General features: G+C 43.9%; 1 protein-coding gene across 8 annotated transcripts in view; it reads right to left on the bottom strand.

Moving 5' to 3' along the window:
* Positions 1 to 20,202, bottom strand: part of STOX2 (storkhead box 2) — a 196,223-nt gene that overhangs the window by 23,265 nt on the left and 152,756 nt on the right. Inside the window, exon 1 of one of the 8 annotated variants that reach the window (XM_061404142.1) lies at positions 13,382 to 18,850. The exons of the other annotated variants lie outside the window; for them this stretch is intronic. Coding sequence (XP_061260126.1) covers positions 13,382 to 13,406 — 25 coding nt within the window. The 5' untranslated portion in view covers positions 13,407 to 18,850. Of the gene's footprint in view, positions 1 to 13,381; positions 18,851 to 20,202 lie in introns of those variants that run through there. 8 annotated transcript variants of the gene reach the window in all.

Raw genomic sequence — 20,202 nt, 5'->3', positions numbered from 1 at the left:
AGCGCCTTCCAAGTGTATCGGTATATCGCTTGGGACGCTAACCCCTTCCAGAATTTGCCTATCATAATTATCATAGTCTCAGAAGACGAAAGATCCAAAAATACTACACATTTTCTTTTAAATGCGGGTCTGTCTATTTTCTGATTTTGTATAGGGGAAAGGGAACTTGAGCTTTCCGTAAAAATGGAGTGACCACTAGCAAAACCAACTGGTTTAGGTCATGCTAGTCCTTATGCTTTTAGCAGAAATTATTTAGTTTAACTAACAAAGGTCAAACGTTTAGCAGTCTTCTCAGTTAATTTCTTTGCTGCCAACTGTAAGAGGCAAGGAAGCCTCAAGTGCCTCTGAAATGCATTTATATTGAAAAAGCTCAGTTTCACTATAAGGCTGAATATGTGGAACGACTTTAAACTCAGGTTAGAGAACCAAATGAAATGTGGATGCTCTGAATAACTCCTCCACATCGTCTTTGTTTTTATACTGCACTAAGTACTTGGATGCAATCTCAAAAACGACAGAATGATCTCTATTCGTTTCCAAGGCAAACCATTCAATATCACAGTAATCCAAGCCTATGCCCCAATCAGTAATGCTGAAGAAGCTGAAGTTGAATGGTTCTATGAAGACCTACAAGACCTTTTACAACTAACATCCAAAAAAGAATGTCCTTTTCATTATAGGAGACTGGAATGCAAAAGTAGGAAACCAAGAAACACCTGGGGTAACAGGCAAATTTGGCCTTGGAACACGGAATGAAGCAGGGCAAAGGCTAATAGAGTTTTGCCAAGAGAACACACTGGTCATAGCAAACACCCTCTTCCAACAACACAAGAGAAGACTCTATACACGGACATCACCAGATGGTCAACACTGAAATCAGATTGATTATATTATTTGCAGCCAAAGATGGAGAAGCTCTATACAGTCAGCAAAAACAAGACCAGGAGCTGACTGTGGCTCAGACCATGAACTCCTTATTGCCAAATTCAGACTTAAATTGAAGAAGGGAAAACCACTAGACCATTCAGGTATGACCTAACTCAAATCCCTTATGATTATACAGTGGAAGTGAGAAATAGATTTAAGGGACTAGATATGATAGATACAGTGCCTAATGAATTATGGACGGAGGTTCGTGACATTGTACAGGAGACAGGGATCAAGACCATCCCCATGGAAAAGAAATGCAAAAAAGCAAAATGGCTGTCTGGGGAGGCCTTACAAATAGCTGTGAAAAGAAGAGAAGCAAAAAGCAAAGGTGAAAAGGAAAGATATAAGCATCGAATGCAGAGTTTCAAAGAATAGCAAGAAGAGATAAGAAAGCGTTCCTCAGCGATCAATGCAAAGAAATAGAGGAAAACAACAGAATGGGAAAGACTAGAGATCTCTTCAAGAAAACTAGAGATACCAAGGGAACATTTCATACAAAGATGGGCTCGATAAAGGACAGAAATGGTATGGACCTAACAGAAGCAGAAGATATTAAGAAGAGGTGGCAAGAATACACAGAAGAACTGTACAAAAAAGATCTTCATGACCAAGATAATCATGATGGTGTGATCACTCACCTAGAGCCAGACATCCTGGAATGTGAAGTCAAGTGGGCCTTAGGAAGCATCACTATATACAAAGCTAGTGGAGGTGATGGAATTCCAGTTGAGCTATTTCAAATCCTAAAAGATGATGCTGTGAAAGTGCTGCACTCAATATGCCAGCAAATTTGGAAAACTCAGCAGTGGCCACAGGACCGGAAAAGGTCAGTTTTCATTCCAATCCCAAAGAAAGGCAATGCCAAAGAATGCTCAAACTACCGCACAATTGCACTCATCTCACACGCTAGTAAAGTAATGCTCAAAATTCTCCAAGCCAGGCTTCAGCAATATGTGAACCGTGAACTTCCAGATGTTCAAGCTGGTTTGAGAAAAGGCAGAGGAATCAGAGATCAAATTGCCAACATCCGCTGGATCATGGAAAAAGCAAGAGAGTTCCAGAAAAGCATCTATTTCTGCTTTATTGACTATGCCAAAGCCTTTGACTGTGTGGATCACAATAAACTGTGGAAAATTCTGAAAGACACAGGAATACCAGACCACCTGACCTGCCTCTTGAGAAACCTATATGCAGGTCAGGAAGCAACAGTTAGAACTGGACATGGGACAACAGACCGGTTCCAAATAGGAAAGGGAGTACGTCAAGGCTGTATACTGTCACCCTGCTTATTAACTTCTATGCAGAGTACATGATGAGAAATGCTGGGCTGGAAGAAGCACAAGCTGGTATCAAGACTGCCAGGAGAAATATCAATAACCTCAGATATGCAGATGACACCACCCTTATGGCAGAAAGTGAAGAGGAACTAAAAAGTCTCTTGATGAAAGTGAAAGAGGAGAGTGAAAAAGTTGGCTTAAAGCTCAACATTCAGAAAACGAAGATCATGGCATGTGGTCCCATCACTTCATGGGAAATAGATGGGGAAACAGTGGAAACAGTGTCAGACTTTATTTTGGGGGGCTCCAAAATCACTGCAGATGGTGATTGCAGCCATGAAATTAAAAGACGCTTACTCCTTGGAAGGAAAGTTATGACCAACCTAGATAGCAATATTAAAAAGCAAGACATTACTTTGCCATCAAACGTCCGTCTAGTTAAGGCTATGGTTTTTCCAGTGCTCATGTATGGATGTGAGAGTTGGACTGTGAAGAAGGCTGAGGGCCAAAGAATTGATGCTTTTGAACTGTGGTGTTGGAGAAGACTCTTGAGAGTCCCTTGGACTGCAAGGAGATCCAACCAGTCCATTCTAAAGGAGATCAGCCCTGGGATTTCTTTGGAAGGAATGATGCTAAAGCTGAAACTCCAGTACTTTGGCCACCTTATGCGAAGAGTTGACTCATTGGAAAAGACTGTGATGCTGGGAGGGATTGGGGGCAGGAGGAGAAGGGGACGACAGAGGATGAGATGGCTGGATGGCATCACCGACTCGATGGACATGAGTTTGAGTGAACTCCGGGAGTTGGTGATGGACAGGGAGGCCTGGCATGCTGCGATTCATGGGATCGCAGAGAGTTGGACACGACTGAGTGACTGAACTGAACTGAACTGAAGATAAAGCATGTCCCACTCCGGTCCCACCCCCAGCCCCATCAGCCATCCTATATCCACTGTGCCCACATGTTTCTCTTCTCTCCAATCCATCTCCAGTGCGACCCCTACCCCAGGCCTCTGTGCCCTCACCTGGTCCATCACAATAGCTTGATGATTCCTAGCCGCACACTCCCATCTTTGCAGAGCAGACAGTTCTTAGAAAAACTGAAAACATGCCGCGTCCCTGCCTGAAATTCTCCACTGCCTGCTGCACCTAGGAGGTGGGGACTCCTGCCAGGTCTACACTGGCCTGAGCCTGTCCACCCAGCTCTGCGAGGACCCCCAGCCCCTCCCCACCTCCGCCTTGCGAAGGGCTCACCACTGCTGTCGTTCTTTGAAGTCACCCACCTTTCCCCACTCACAGCCTCTGTCTTTGTTGAGCCCCCATCTGGGGGGCTCCTGCCGGGCTGCTTTTCCTTCTCTGGGTCTCCTTTTAAACAGGGCCTCCTTGAGGAGCCCTGCCCAGGGCACCAGATCTAATGCTATCCTAAAACCACAGCACACTCCCTCTCATGTTACCCGATACTGCGGTTTACAATAAGAAATACATGTTTGGTCTTCGTCCTCAAGTCTGGCACAGAGCTCCTAAAACCAGTGCAATTTCCTAAGTGATGAGAGAGACCAAGGTATCTTTGTTGGAGAACCAACCACGTGGTTGTATGTGCATGCTAAGTCGCTTCAGTCATGTCCGATTCTTTGCAACCTTATGGAGTATAGCCCGCCAGTCTCCTTGGTCCATGGGATTCTCCAGGCAAGAATACCAGAGTGGGTTGCCATTCCCTTCTCCAGGGGCTCTTCCCAACCCAGGGATTGAACTCGCGTCTCTTTATGTCTCTTGCATTGGCAGGTGGGTTCTTTACCACTAGCGCCACCTGAAAGCCCACCCGCGTGGTTAGAGGGCTGGAACTCTCAGCCCAGCCCCCAATCTCCAGGGAGGAGACAGGCGCTAAAGGTTGAATCAATCCCCAATGGCCAATGACTTAATCAAGCATGCTTATGTTACGAAGCCTCCGTGAAAACCCAAAGGATGGGGTTCAGAGAGCTTCTAAGATTGCTGAGCATGTGGCAATTGGGGCAGGGCTGAACCTGGGGAGGGCATGGAGCTCCATGTCCTTTCTTTACACCCTGCACTGTATCTCTCCCATCTGGCTCTTCCTGAAGTGCATTCTTTTACAATCTTCTTATTTTAAACTATTACTTACTCTAGTAACTGGAAGGTTTCTCCCCGTAGGCTGCTCCAGAAAAGTAACTGAACCCAAGGAGGGGGTCATGGACGCCTCCAATCCACTGCCTGGTCTTTCAGAAGCACAGCCACAATCTGGACTTGTCACTGGCATCTGAAGTTGGGCTTGGGGTGAGCTGGGGTGAGGGCAGTCTGTGGACCGAGGCCTGAACCCGTAGGATCTGATGCGTTCAGACAGATGGTGTTGGAATTGCGGTGAATTGTAGGATACTCAGCTGGTGTCGCAGACTTGCTGGTAGAGTGGAAGCTCCACCCCCAACACACACACACACACACACACACACACACACACACAAAGGAATTGGTACCAGGGCCTCACCAAGTCCCTGTCTTCACTCTCTGACTGCGTGCGTGTGTACTTTTGTGTACCGCTTTACTGTCTGTCTCACCCACTAGAACACAAGCTCCGTGGCAGAAGGAAAGGTGAACCCCACATTCTCACTACGCTCTCAGTGCCTAGAATAAAGCAGAGCCCACACTAGACACCCAGGACATGTGTGCTGAATGAATGAATTTCCATTTATAACAAAATCTGAAGAAACGCTCAGGGTACTTAAAGGGTTATGATTTTACTCATATATTTTGCTGAATAATTTGCAAAACAAACACAAAATTTAATGAGAGAGCAAATGTACTTAACCATGCAATTTCTAAGATTCTCCCTGTTAATTTCTCCCCCAAAACACAGCAGTTACCACAGAAAAAATAACTATATATTATGTGAGGATTAAGACCTGCACTTAGGGAATAAAAGGAATTATAGGTATTGATCAACACAACATAACACATTATTCAAGGTTACCATAATTTTCTTTGGCTCTTAGGTCAAACCTACTTAAGGAGCCAACTAGTCACTCTTAAAACATGCTACTAGAAAATTCTTCCAATAGGTGGACCACATTTATGGTCAAAGAAGAAAACAAGGGAATACAAATACTGCTATAATGTTACTGGTCACCATAATCTACAGAAACAACCACATTTTGCATAAACGATGAATTGTTACTTGTCGAATTTATAGGATGGATTTTTCTACTGCCAGAATTAGTTCTGAACATATTCATAAAGACAACTCCTGTAAAAGCTCACAGCTACTTTGTGGGCTAGCCAATTCTTTCTAAACTGCTATAATGCTGTCCTATTGTTCTAGAAAGTGGGGATAAATAGGTTTTATTTCAGCTTTATTTTCGTACAAACATCCATTTAAGTACTGTCCTCAGGGGACATTTGTCAAATCCAGGATCGTTGGGATCAGGCCAAGTACAGTGCCTTGGACTGAGTGAGCGTTGAGCAAACTTCTGTGAAATGAATTTAAAATGTGAGAAGGCGTGGCAATATTACAATTCTAAGTACACATCTTCGATTTTAAAAACATTTCACATTTGATTTCAAATATCTCCGTGAATATGTGGCCACTGCTTTCATGTAAGGTCAGCTGAGAAGCATGAGGGCGGAGATAAACGCATCCATGGTGATGGGAGGAGGGAAGGATGGAGCAGCTGGACCAGAGGCGGGAGTGAGCATGCGCAAGGCTGAGCTGGGGAGCTGGGGATGTCCTCTGGCAGGGTTGGAGCAGGCTGGGGGTTGAGATGGAGAGAACCGTAGGAGCCAGATCCTGGGTGACCAGAAGGCTGAGACTTTACCCCTGATGCTGATGGGAACTCTGATATTTATACAGAGGAATTATCTATACATGACATGTTTGTGTTGGAAAATCAACTCTGGTGCAACTGTGGGGAACAAACCGGTGACCATTACCATCACTGAGAAATTGACAAGGAGGGTCTGGGACAACAGGCAGAAATCACCCATATGCCGACTTCCTCTTTCATCTTCTACAGCTGGTGACTTATACCTCAGAAATATAAGGAAAAATGCACGTGCATTTTTACTATTTAACTCTATCTATTCTCCCTTCCAACTTCAGGCCAGTTACTTTAGCTGGAATTGTTTTTAAAAATCCTCTCTCACATAATTCATCCTTTTAAGAAATCTATTTGAGTGTGCCTCTTAGATACCCCAAACCTCTGGGCACTCGAGTTCCAAAATTATTCCTATCTTGGTTCTTTTTGTAGGGAAAAAAAGAACTATAATAAAGCTCAGTTTTCTATGAATGCCACTTTCCCCCCAGTTGCTAATTGAGGTTCTCTGGGCTCCACAACCTTTGCATATGGTGGGGACGCAGCTAAGAAGGCATGACTTCCATGGCAACTCACATTTGTCCCTTCCCAGATGACACCCACAGCTTTCCAAAAGATACCTACCAGAAAAGCAAACATATATCTATTTCCTTTCATCTTAAAGAACCCATATTCACGCAATTGTACACGAAAAGGAAAGCCATAATTTTTCCAGGTGGATCACATCACAATGAACTACAACCTTGCAAGTACCCTGAAGTTCATCTTCTGTCTTAGCCTTCTTTAAATAATTTCCCCCCACCAAATACTAGCATTCCCTTGGAATTAGGCTGTTTTCCTGTTTATTTTTAAATGCTGTTTTCCATTGTAAATGTCAATTCATTCTGTACTTAGGATTCAAAAGTTACATTTGACCCTAACGAAGTTCATGAAACAAAGCAACCTCCTTGTAAATGTAGTTCTGAAACTGTACGAATTTATCATTGGGAAATTGCCAATAAAAAAGGCATTCAGGAGGTACTGTTAAGGACCTAGGCTCTTTTAAGAAAATGCAATTATCCACTCTGTGTCTGTTTCCTCTCTGTAAGATGAGGGTTTGGATGACACGATTTCAAAGATTCCTTCAGACTCAAATTCTTTGATTCTCCATCAAGGCAGCAGAATTCTGGCATAAAAGCATAATACAATACTGCTGGCTACCTCTATTTCCATCTTGCCGGAGAAAACGGTTTTAATGCCCATCCAACCTGAAAAAGTAGGATTTAATTTTTAAAAATGACAGAAAAATAGATTAGCTCTGAATTTTTCCCTTGTAATAAAGACTTCAGAATTTACTCTTTCCTAATTCAAAGTCGTGCTCCTTAGACCCAAAGGGTGCCTGTTTTTTGTTCTCTGGAGTGCCAACATTAACACTAAAGTTAAAATTATAGATGCCAGTAAAATTACCACACACAGTAGATACCATGACTCATAAAAACAGTCAAACATGCCTGTAAAATGTATGGTGGGTACAGCGATAATACAAGTCTATTCCTTTAACAAGCTGTTCAGAGGATGAAGAATGTTGCCAAGGTTTATCTTCCATACCCCTGGGCTTGAGGAAATCATAAGCTCTCTGAGGTTAAGAGAACAGCTTCTCAGAAGCAGAACATCACACAAATCTTGGTGTTTTACAATTAAGTTTAATTTATTAGCCCTGATTTTATGTATATATGTTGTTTTTGGGTCTTTTAACAGATGTTCTTTTTTTTTTTTTTTTAAAGCCATTCTAAAAAAACACACACACAGCCCCTTCCTACATACCCTCCTGCAGACAGAAATACCGTTTCAGCAGGGCAGAACACATAAGCATCATCAACTTACATGATGCTTCATTTTAAGCAGCTTTCCCTAGAAATCATATTACAGTACTTGACTTTCAAATGTCTGTATCGGAAATTTAAAAGGAAACTGGCACTGAAAAAGGATCTTTTACCAGTTTACTGCATGTCTGGCTTAATGCCACTGATCTCAGAAATTTAAGGTTGAATCTCAATTGCAATCATCAATGGCACTGACAATAAAATTTTTTTTTTAATATTTAGAAACTCTCTAAATTCTTTCGAAAGCTCCCTGGTACTTTATTTCAAGTCTTGGTGTAGTTCTCGTAAAAAAGATCTAACTCCTCAGCTATTCCTTGAATAACTTGTTTTAATTCAAAAGAGAATGTAAATAAGAAGGTCTCGTTAATATTACTACAGTTAATGGTGTCGATCAGCTATGACTTACTAAGAAACTTCTGCTGCTGCTGCTGCTGCTGCTAAGTCGCTTCAGTCGTGTCCAACTCTGTGCGACCCCACAGATGGCAGCCCACCAGGCTCCCCCGTCCCTGGGATTCTCCAGGCAAGAACACTGGAGTGGGTTGCCATTTCCTTCTCCAATGCATGCAAGGGAAAAGTGAAAGTGACGTCGCTCAGTCGTGTCCGACTCGTAGCAACCCCATGGACTGCAGCCCACCAGGCTCCTCCGTCCATGGGATTTTCCAGGCAAGAGTACTGGAGTGGGGTGCCATTGCCTTCTCTGAAGAAACTTCTAATGAGAGTTACATAAGAGTGGTCACAGTGGCAGACGGCACATGTGCACAAATACAAATGGGTTAGTGTCCACCGTTACCACCTATTTCGCAGTCCATCTAATGCAGAGACACACCAGGTAGCTCTAACGACAAATCAATGGCTTCACTGGTTTGCAGAAGAAACCTGTTATCTTCCCCAAGCTACAAGCTTTCATTAGTCATATTAGCTAACACTCTCATTACTGAGATTGGACTATTGATAAAAATAAATAAATAAACAAACTGTCTGAGGATAAGCAGAGATGGACAAACCACAAAGGGTGGAGAATCAGATAGGGAAGACAATCGATGGATAGGGAGAAGTGAGAGCTCCCTGGCTCAGGAGCTGTCTTCACCATCAGCAAGGATGATGACTGGCATCTCTGACCACAAAGATCGAACACGTCTAGACCATGCCACTAGTACAATCGATTGTGAGCTGAAAAGTCAGGATGGAAATAAGAGCCCCTGGGCCAATTTATCTGTTTCTGCAACTCACAAAGCTTTGCTAAGAAGTCTCCACATCATAACCCACGTGGTGTGTATATTTAGGCACTACAGAATAAACCTATTGACACGTCAGGCACTCAAATGCTGTCGAGCAAATAGGTACTGCATATATAGATGAGGCAAGGTAAGACCCTGCTAGCCACTGAGATTGGGCAAGGAAATGGCAACCCACTCCAGCATTTTTGCCTGGGAAATCCCACGGACAGAGGAGCCTGGAGGGTTATAGTTCCCAGGGTGGCAAAGAGTTGGACATGACTTGCAACTAAACAACAACAAACCACTGAGATGTTTTCCATCAGCAGTTTCCTCGCTCTCCAGTCCCTCATCCAGAGCTAAGTTAAGGCCGTTTACCTCCAGCAATAAAATCACAGTGAAATACCAGTCCTAGATGACCACAGGTAATAAGAGCTCTCAGATGTCATGCAATTCTGTAAGTGAAAGTCGCTCAGTCGTGTCCGACTGTTTGCGACCCCATGGACTATAAAGCCCGTGGAATTCTCCAGGCCAGAATACTGGAGTGGGTAGCCTTTCCCTTCTTCAGGGGATCTTCCCAACCCAGGGATCGAACCCAGGTCTCTCGCATTGCAGGTGGATTCTTTACCAGCTGAGCCACGAGGGAAGCCCAGGAATACTGGAGTGGGTAGCCTATCCCTTTTCCAGCAGATCTTCCCAACCCAGGAATCGAACCTGGGTTTCCTGCATTGCAGGCAGATTCTTTACCAACTGAGCTACCGGGGAAGCCCCAACTCTGTAAGGAACTTGGCTAACCGGAGTCCTGTGTAATATGTGTGTTTTCCTTTTCTTCGTTATAAGCACATCACATAGGACAGCATCTAAATTTCTATTTTAAGCTACTTCTCTTCTGTCTCCATTCTGTATGGGAACCTAGCCTGACAACAGAGACATAGCAGATGCTCCAAAATCCATGGATGCTATTTCTCAACTATAGTTCAATATAAATCAATCTAAAATTTCCAGAGTCACTCTCTTTCATTCTTCCTAAGTTAGAATCACCATAGCTAATTCTCAACCTTTGCAGTCTTTGCTTAATCTGTTTAGGTCCTAACTACACTGTGACCAACTTCTATAAAATACAATCATAATAGAACAATTAAATGCAGTTCAAAAATATATAATGATAATTCCCAAATTAATATCAAATCATACAGAATGACTGCAACCAGCTCCCCAAGGACTGCACATCTACCACCCCTTCCAACTGTTATTGAAAGAACTATAGACAGGTACAAAGGGACGAGAGATACAAAAAGCCAGACACACACGCACACACACAGAGGAAACTCCCAACGCACTGTACCAGAAGTCACTTTTCTTTCAAAAGTATGGCATTACAAGACAGTGGTAGAGGCCATGGACTTTGTTAGCCAAAACTTTAAGTTCAGAGCCCAGTTCTGTTCCTCATTAGCTGTGTCATTTGGAGCAAATTAATTCATTTTTTTTTTTGAGTCTCATTGTCTTTTTCCTAAGGTATACACTGTGATGCTCACCTCATAGAGTTATGGAAGGGATTAAATGAGATAATGGATGCTGAGTGCCGACATGGTCCTTGAGACATAACAGATATTTAATAAGTAGTAGTTAGTATTATTGGAGAAGGAAATGGCAACCCACTCCAGTGTTCTTGCCTGGAGAATCCCAGGGACGGGGGAGCCTGGTGAGCTGCTGTCTATGGGGTGGCACAGAGTCAGATAAGACTGAAGTGACTTAGCAGCAGTTAGTATTAAAATGATCATCCCCAAGCCCACCTAAATTTATTCCATTTACTCTTTTACGATGTTTGAATTTCTACTAATAAAAAATAATTTGATCCTTTAAAAAAAGCTTTTAAGAAATAATCTAAGGCATCAGTGGGAAACAGAGAGGGCAGCAGTCGTTCTCACTCTGGCATGAATTAGATTGATTAGATTGCTCTCTTCTTGATTCTTGCCTGTGAGCATGGGCACTGAGTGAATGGAATATTTTGCCTGGGAGGCAGAAAAGTTAAGATATAACCTATTATAACATATAGCATTTAGGATGTATTATTGGGCTGGAAAGGATTGGGAAATATGCATTACACAGGGATTTTGGAAATAGAAAAACACTAAAAGACGGGAAATTGTTTGGACAGAGTCACAGGGATATAGAGAATGTTGGCCTATTTTAAGATTTTTGGCTGGGCCGATCTTTTACCTAAGAAAGGGAAAGGAAACTCAGCACTTCAGTACCCTTATGTGCTGAAGATCAGTGATGCTAGGAGTTAAATAATTTCTAATGGAACCTGGGATGCAAAGAGTCATCACGATCATTTCCTCTAAGGAAAACATCCTATAGAATTCAAAAAAGGGACTGCTATACAAAACATTAGAACTCTTTGCAACCCCATGGACCTTAGCCTGCCAGGCTCCTCTGCCCATGGAATTCTCCACACAAGAACACTGGAGTGGGTTGCCATTTCCTTCTCCAGGGGATCTTCCCGACCCAGGGATCCAACACAGGTCTCCTGCATTACAGGCAGATTCTTTACCATCTGAGCCACCATGGAAGCTTACTCCCTACTTAAGAACAGTTTGTCCAAGAATATTATTCTTCCTATTCAAGTAAATCATAACCAGTGTCCATATTTAAGGGACTCACCTTCACATCTGGTCTTAACAACAACAATCCTTTACCAGCAGTGTAAGCTGCTGTCTGTAAACATACCTCAAAGTAAGAACAATCATCATTTCTAGAGTTACATTTAACTCCTGAGGTCTACCTCAGCGTTAACCCATCCCAAAGAAGACTGTTAAAATGCACAAACAGCATTCTCACCCTTTATGACAAATAAATGCTTTTTGAACCATCTCTGTTCTTAATCAACTACTTACTGCCCGCTTTCCATGTGAGGGCAACCGCTAGAGAAATGAATTGTAGAGGAAGGCACAAATATTCATCTTTGCCTTCAGCGGGCTTACAATTTATATGGGGAAACATGATATAAACGTGTAAAAATACAAGCAATTATAATGTGTTCAAATTACTGTTTCAAACATCCTTAGAAGAGATATAAGAAGAAAATACTTGAATGGCTAGCAGATTAACTCCTATAATAGGAATCTGGTCTAATTACATCTATCTATCTAGAGCAGTTAATTTTATAATAGGACTAAGACATGATCTCCTACAATCAGAGAAACCCTTCTGTGGGAGGCAGATTTTGAATAAGGTCTTTAAGGATGAGCAGAATTGATGGGTGTGGGGACACTATATTCTCAATATGGTATGACGTGACCAAACATCCTTTGAAACTGACTCAACATCCTCAACTTTGCTTTGAAGATGCCAAGTATTAGTCACAAGGAAGATACAACTTCACAATGAAGAAAGGAAACAAGCGTTCTTTCCTTCAGTGAAAGGGTGAACTATGGGGGTGGATATGAGAGCAAAGAGAGTTCAAGGGGCCTGCCCAAGGTAGGGTTTGTACTATTTTGAAATGTTCTAGTCATTATCACAAATTGCACTTATGACTGTCAGAAATATTTTTTACTAGAAAGTGCTAAAACCATCAATTTGATGAGATTCTAAAACCATGCTTCCAGATTTGCCAAGTTTCACTTTGGAGCATGTAATGTCCCTTTGAGAACCAAATTTTATAGTCTCACCATTTGTTGTTGTTGTTTTAAAAAGAGCTTTTGTGTGAAAAGTCCATGGATGTTGTAAGAAAACAGCCCTGTAATCACCTGGATCCTAAAACAGATGATGATGAGATACGCTTACTTCCTGAGCCGTTAATAGCAACCTCTGTCTGATGTTAGTGCTGGAAACAGCCCCTGCACATATAAATGAGGCTTTCTGGACTTCAGTGCATCGCATATAGGTTAACAGGCCAAATAACACACGAACGTTATTTAGGGATGACATCAAGAAGAAAAAGTTTGCAAATAATGTTTACTGGAATGCCTCCATCAGAGGGGATGAAAGAGCTATATTACAGCTGATGGGAATGTGGAGCTGTTTAATTATTTCCAATTCACATATCCTACAGTTGACTCTGGTTTCTGATGTGAGGCTGAGATGCATCAGGCTACGGAGGTGGCATCTCGCGGTCACCTCCACGGGGCACCTCTCCTGCCTAAGACTGAGATTGCAGAGGGATTATCACAGCAAGATCACATTTCAGGGGATAGGACACCCTTATCCAAGGGGCTGCAGACATTTGACCGTATTTCTTTGCACACAACCACTCTTGAAAGAAAACGAGGGGAGACCTACCTGGCCCTTTCTGGACTGGCTCCATCCCCCAGGTAGCTTTGGCGCTAAAGCCTGGTGCATGCTAGGGGTTAGCATTCAGGCACAAAAAGGAGCCAGTAACAGAAACGGACGTCCTAGAATCTGGAATAAGAAGAGAGAGTAAACTTTCCAGTCATAATATTCTAAATGAGCATTTCAGAAGGGCTACTGAGGGCCCATGGACCCCACAGGGATCTGGTACTTTACCTGAGTACATCTACTTGAAAAAAGAACTCTCAGCTCTTCTGACAATTCAGGTCTGGAGATACTGGCACAAGTTCAGTTCAAAAGCTTGGCACCAAAAGCACCTTGAAAAGGCTTTATGAATGGACTTTTACCAGTCATGATTTTAGGGGGAAAAAATAATCTTCTTTCCCCTTCTCCCCTCCTGTTCACCCCAACAGCTGGCATCCCAGCCCATGCCCAACCCCGTCCATCACTGGCCCCTGGGGGCCCTGAGCCGACAGCCCACTGCAGTGCCTTGGGAATCGGCAGTGTCTCCTCTGCTGCCTGTCCTCTGCAAAGTGAAGTCACAGGCGTGGATCAGCCAACCTGACTCCTCACTACCCTGCCCAGAATCCTTTGTGAGCCGAAATGAGTCATCACTCCAAGAAAAGCTACAGCCTCCGACTGTCAGTATGGGCTCCTTTGTCTGTGCGGTGCAGAGACTTTGGGGCTGGGATCGCACCCCCCGCCGCGCCCCCTCGGGGGGCTGGGGGCCGCCAGGGGCACATGGTCCTCTCCAAGGGTGGCCCGGGCCCCCTACCATGCAATGAGCACCAATGCAGATCTTTTCATCATAAAAACAGGAAAAAGGGCAGATGCCTCCGGACTTGGAGAAAACACGCACACATGAGCATTGATCTGGCAACGTATACTCACCAGTTCGTAATTATAAATCTGACACAAGCGCGCTCTTTTTTTTGGGGGGGGGGGTCCTTTTTTTTTTTTTTTTTTAAGGCTGGCTTTTCATGGCAGAGAAGGACGTGTCTTCCTCCTGTGTGTAACAGGCAGTGCGACCCCGTACCCTGGATCAAAGTTTAGCTGCAGCGAGCTCTTTTGTCATTAATTCCAGTTGCCGGGCAAGTCCTCGCAAGCCCGGGTCGCATCATTCCGGACGCGGCGCCAGCGGCCTTGCAGCAGAGGCGGCCGGGGAGCCGGCGCGGCTTCCGCCGCCAGGAGGGCGGAGTGGGGAATGAGGTCACTGTGTCAAGAGCTCGTTCCCGGCGTGCGGAGCCCCCCGGCTCCCACCGCCACCGGAATTGCACGGGGTGGGATGAGTGCATACGATTTCTTTTACAGCGCTGCTCTCTCTGCTTTTTCTCTTTTCCTTTTAAGAATCGCTGTGCCTCAGATCCGGAAGGCGCGCGTACACACACACACACACACACACACACACACACACGATCCCTTCCAGATCTGTGCCAAAATATACCGTTTTCACTGCACTGTCTGTACCGCGCACCACACGCGCGGATGAGCCCCACCGCCGAGCCCCTCAGGCACAGGCACGTGTGCACACTGTATTTACACACCCACAGACACACATACACGCGGAAGAACTCATTTAGACAGGACCGTGGAGAAGAATGATTCATCTCTATTTACAAGAAACGACACAGAGATGGCTGGAGACGGAAAGAGGGTGGGAGTGGGGAGGAGAGGAAGAGAGGGGAGGAGAGGAACGCTGACCATCACGTTAAAACCAGAGAAAAATGGAGTCCAAGAGAAACGGAATAATTAAGAGCGACGTGAACGAGGGTGTGTTAATTCCTCCAAACAAAATAATACCCAGGCAGGCACCTCTCACTAGCTCCGCTCAGAAATGATGCTGATAAAGATAAATTATCCCCTACTCGGAAAGGAAGTAAATTTGGGTAGCCAAGGATGCCTGCACCCCAAATTCTCCCCCATCCTCTCCAGTAGCTAACCGACAATAAGGATGAAGCACTGGAGTTGGGAAGTACAAAAATGTCATGCATCTCTCAGTAAGACTATCCCGCAGCTCTGAGTTAGAAAGATCACCAGGCTAAAGCCTCAAGAGCATCACGTCATCTCTTCACTCCTGTGATTTAGCCTGTCTTTAAATTTTCTATTTATTTATTTTTTGGCTCGGCTCCATGGCATGCGGGATCTTAGTTCCCCAACAGGGATGGAACCCACACCCCTGCAGTGGAAGCGCAGAGTCCTAACCACTGGACCACCAGGGAATCACCTAGCCCATCTTCAAGGACCTCTTTCCACAGAGCTCAGCCAGTCCAAGTCATTCACATCCTCTGGTGAAGGTTTTCCCCACCAACTGAGTTCTGTAACCCCACATAGCAGTTCCCATCCTGCTCTCGGAAAACTAAACAGTGTAGAAATCTGTCGGACAACTCATCCAATGGCTACAAATAATAATCCCATCCCTACATTCCAAGCCATCTCCTCGCTCACTGCCCACCGTCTGGGATACCATAGGTAAGTACACACACTCTATGTACATTTATGGATCCACTGGTACTTGTGATCCCAACATGGTTAAACAAAGCTTCTTCAGCTCCTTCTTCCAGCGGATCCCTCGCAAACTCTCTGCCCTCATGGCTCCTGCCTTTGCTCCCACTCGGGCATGTCAATCTCCCTGTAAAACTGTATGAAGACTCAGGTAGACTTCAGCCGTGTCTCCCCGTGGCACCCTCAACTCCCCCACTCTGGACTCTATATACACTTGGTCTGAGACAGTGGTAGGCTTTCGGCTATTGTCATACTGTCAACCCCCAGAGAACTTTTCTACATTATCTGTGATTAAATGAGGTCTCATTGACCCAATTAAAAAAAAAAAAAAAAGAAAAGAAAACCTCATCAATGATGCTGTAGACATCAGAAATAGTCTGATGGCAATTTTCCCTTCCAGGAGGTATTAATTCCCCTCATTGGACATGTGCCCTGGGCTCTATCCGTGACAATGACTCAGCCTGAAACCCACCACCACCAAGGAGGTCACCTTTACTCAACTGTCTCTGAGCTTGGTTCTGCTGGTGGTCGTTATAAATCCACCAAAATCCATCTAACTCAGCCCATTCCTCTTAGGCACAGTCTGATCATTGTAAGGTCCAAAAGTGTTGTGTTAGTTGCTTAGTCGTGTCCGACTCTGTGATCCCAAGGACTGTAGCCCACAAGGCTCCTCAGTCCATGGGATTCTCCAAGCAAGAATACTGCAGTGGGTTGCCATTCCCTTCTCCAGGGGATTTTCCTGACCCAGGGATCAAATCCAGGTCTCCCGAATTTCAGGCAGATTCTCTACTGTCTAAGTCACCAGGGAAGCCCATAAGGCTCAAAGCCATGCCTAATAAATAAACCCTGCACTTAAGAAGGCGATGACGTACTGAGTAAAAGTTAAGATCTAAATGAGATATTGTGACCTCTGGCCATTTAAGAGCATCTTGGGAAGAAGTTCGAGACACTGGACCACCTCTTGACAGCTAAAAACTCAAGTTTCCTCTATGACACAAACAAGGTTGAATAAATGCATAAAGAAAAAAACAACAACAGACGTTCAAAGAAAAGGGACGGAAAATTACAACTAAAAATATATTCAGATTTTCTAATACCAAACATGTATATTTCCATCTCTATGTGGGCCTACTCTGCCCGTGTATAGATATTCATCCAAACTTTACAAGGACCCAATAAGGTAAGTACTGTTATTAAAAAAAAATTTTTTAGATTGTGAATCTTTATTAATCTTTTTAATAATACTTTCCACCTTTTTTATTGGCAAATAGTTGCTTTACAATGTTGTGTTAGTTTCTGCTGTGCAGCAGAGTGAATCAGCCACACATATACATATATCCCTTTTTTGGGAAGATAAATATTGTTGTTATCGCCATTCTTTAAACTTTATTTTCTAGTGCATTCTTTAAAAAAAAATTTTTTTTGGCCTCATCTTGAGGCATGCGGAATCTAAGTTCCCGAATCAGAGATCAAACCCATGACCCTTGCATTGGAAGCTTGGAGTCTTAACCACTGGACCACCAGGGAAGTCTCTATAATCACCATTTAAAAAAAAAAAAAGATTAATTGCCTTCTTCAAGCTTCCACAACTGATTAAGTGCAGAGACTAGAGCTGAACTTGGGGCAGGAGGCCTTGGAGTCTGCCTCTCAACTATTATAATAAAATAACCACTGGAAACAAATTTTTTTTTAAATCCTTAAATTTTTACCTTTAAAGGGAAGCCAGCTCACCTCATCAGCACAGGAGACCAGCAGAGTGAGGCCCCCGGGCTGGGTCCCTTTAGCAGCGGTTGCCTCTGCTCAGTATTCCAGCCCCTGATGGAGTGTGTTCCAGCCTCAGCCGCAGACTATTACCGAATGGCCATGCAACGGAGTGTAACTGACCTACCAAAACCACAACCACAAGCTCACTCTGTAGTCCTACTAGTAAGAAGATGAGTTTATGATGAACATGCATTCGCCTCAACTCAGAAACAAAGAGTTGAGGCTAATGCGAAGTCAAGGCACTCTGCTGTCTCGTGTGCCAGTCTCTGATGGAGAGACGAATGCGAGTATCGCCTGCAGACATAATTAGTGCTCCTTCTCCTCTGCCTCTTGATCCTTTGAATAACAGCTTCGGTGTTACAGGAATGATTTACAAACATCATATGGAATATCACATAGGTGATTTCCTTGGTGGATGAGGTGTGGGCAGAGGCTTCGCTGGGCATGTGACTGGTTCCTCAGCAGAGGCTTACGTAGCATCACCAGTCCTGACTCACTCAGGATCCTTCAAAAACACTGATGACTAACGGCAGAGCGTGGTCTTATGGCGACTGTACTTGATAAAGCAGAGAGCACCGGATGTTCTCAAATCAAAGACACTTACTGGAGAAGGAAATGGCAACCCACTCCAGTATTCCTGCCAGGAGAAAGAATCCCATGGACAGAGGAGCCTGGTGGGCTACAGTCCATGAGGTCACAGAGAGTCGGACACAACTGAAGTGACTTAGCATGCACACATGTACTGAATATTTACATGGTGCACAAACTTTTTCATGAACAGATGACATGGTCTCCACTCTCAAGAGGCTTCTAGTGCACTCGAGGAGCTAAGATATAAAAAATACCAAGAATACAACAGTGTGTTCCAAAGGGAGGAACAGGAAGCCAACGGGTGGCTCTGAAAATCTGGGAGATCTGTGTCTCTTTTGCTGTCTCTCATATAAGGTCATTGTTACCATCTTTCTAAATTCCATATACATGTGTTAATATACTATACTGGTGTTTTTCTTTCTGACTCACTTCACTCTGTATAGTAGGCTCCAGTTTCATCCACCTCATTAGAACTGATTCAAATGCATTCTTTTTAATAGCTGAGTAATATTCCATTGTGTACATGTACCACAGCTTTCTTATCCATTCCATCTGGACTCTGTGGGAGAAGGCGAGGGTGGGATGATTTGAGAGAAAAGCATTGAAACATGTATATTACCATATGTGTGAAACAGATTGCCAGTCCAGGTTCAATGCATGAGACAGGGTGCTCAGCACTGGTGCACTGGGATGACCCTGAGGGATGGGACGGGGAAGGAGGTGGGAGGGGGGTTCAGGATGGGGGACACATGTACACCCATGGCTGATTCATGTAATGTATGGCAAAAACACATTACAATATTGTAAAGTAATTAGCCTCCACTTAAATAAATTTTTTATAAAAATCTGGGAGAAAGAACCTGGGCTGACACAGTCAGGAATGGCTTCAAGGGAGGGGCCAGCTCATCCTAGAATCTGGACAACGGGGAAAGGGCTACCATCAGGGAGAACATGAGCTCTGTGAAAAGAAGGATTTTTGCATGCTCTGTTTTTTTACAGACACATTCTTTTTCTAAAATTGAAGTTTAGTTGACTTACAGTTTTGTGCCAACCTTTGCTGTACGGCAAAGTGACTCAATTATACACATATAGACATTCTTTTTAAATGTTCTTTTCCATTATGGTTTACCATAGGCTATCGACTAGAGTGCCCTGTGCTATACAGTTGGAGCTTGTTGTTTATCTGTCCTACGTATAACAGTTTACATCCGCCAGTTCCACACTCCCAGTCCAAATGCTAGTCTATAGCAATACTATATTAAACCTACCCTCATTCAATGTAATTAACTCAACAGTCATTTATGAAATACAATGTCTCAAACATTTATGAAATACAACGTGTAAGCCTCTCTGCTTGTCACTGAGGTCAGTACAAAGCTGAAGAAGTTACAGATCCTCTCCTCACAGCTTTGCACCAACGTCTGAGCCATTCAAGGCAAAGAGGGACAGAGTACCACGAGAACAAAGAAAGATGGTTATTTCTGATACAGGAGAAAGATGGCAAGGAAGCACAGTGGCCACTGGCCAGCACTTCAGGAAGGAGGCAGCAGTTAAGGGACTTGGAAGATGGGTAAGGATGGGGGGAGGAAGAGAAAAGTCAAGGATGCCTTTCCAAGGAGTGAAGCAATGTGCAGGGTGATGAAGTGAAGTAGAGCGTTCAGGAGGTTTTGGAGCACAGCCGATGGTCTATCTAGCGTGGCTGGCACAGGAAGATTCATGGAGGAGACGGGTAGAGATGAACCTGAACAGTGGGTCAGGCTAGGTAAGATTGTGAAGAACATGAAATTCTAAGTGAAAGTCATTAAAGGTTTATACAGGTGAGTGATGCTACTGATGCTGAAAAGTTTAGGTTACTCTGGCAACAGGGTATGGGATGCATCCAAAGAGAGAAGATAATTCATTCCTGAAACAAGGGAAGAGCCTGTGATGAGAGGCCAAATAAGATGCAAAGAGGG

Source organism: Bos javanicus, chromosome 27, assembly GCF_032452875.1.
Source record: "Bos javanicus breed banteng chromosome 27, ARS-OSU_banteng_1.0, whole genome shotgun sequence".
Lineage (NCBI taxonomy): Eukaryota > Metazoa > Chordata > Mammalia > Artiodactyla > Bovidae > Bos > Bos javanicus.
Note: the sequence above shows the minus strand (reverse complement) of the source record. Positions and strands in the feature narration are given on the sequence as shown.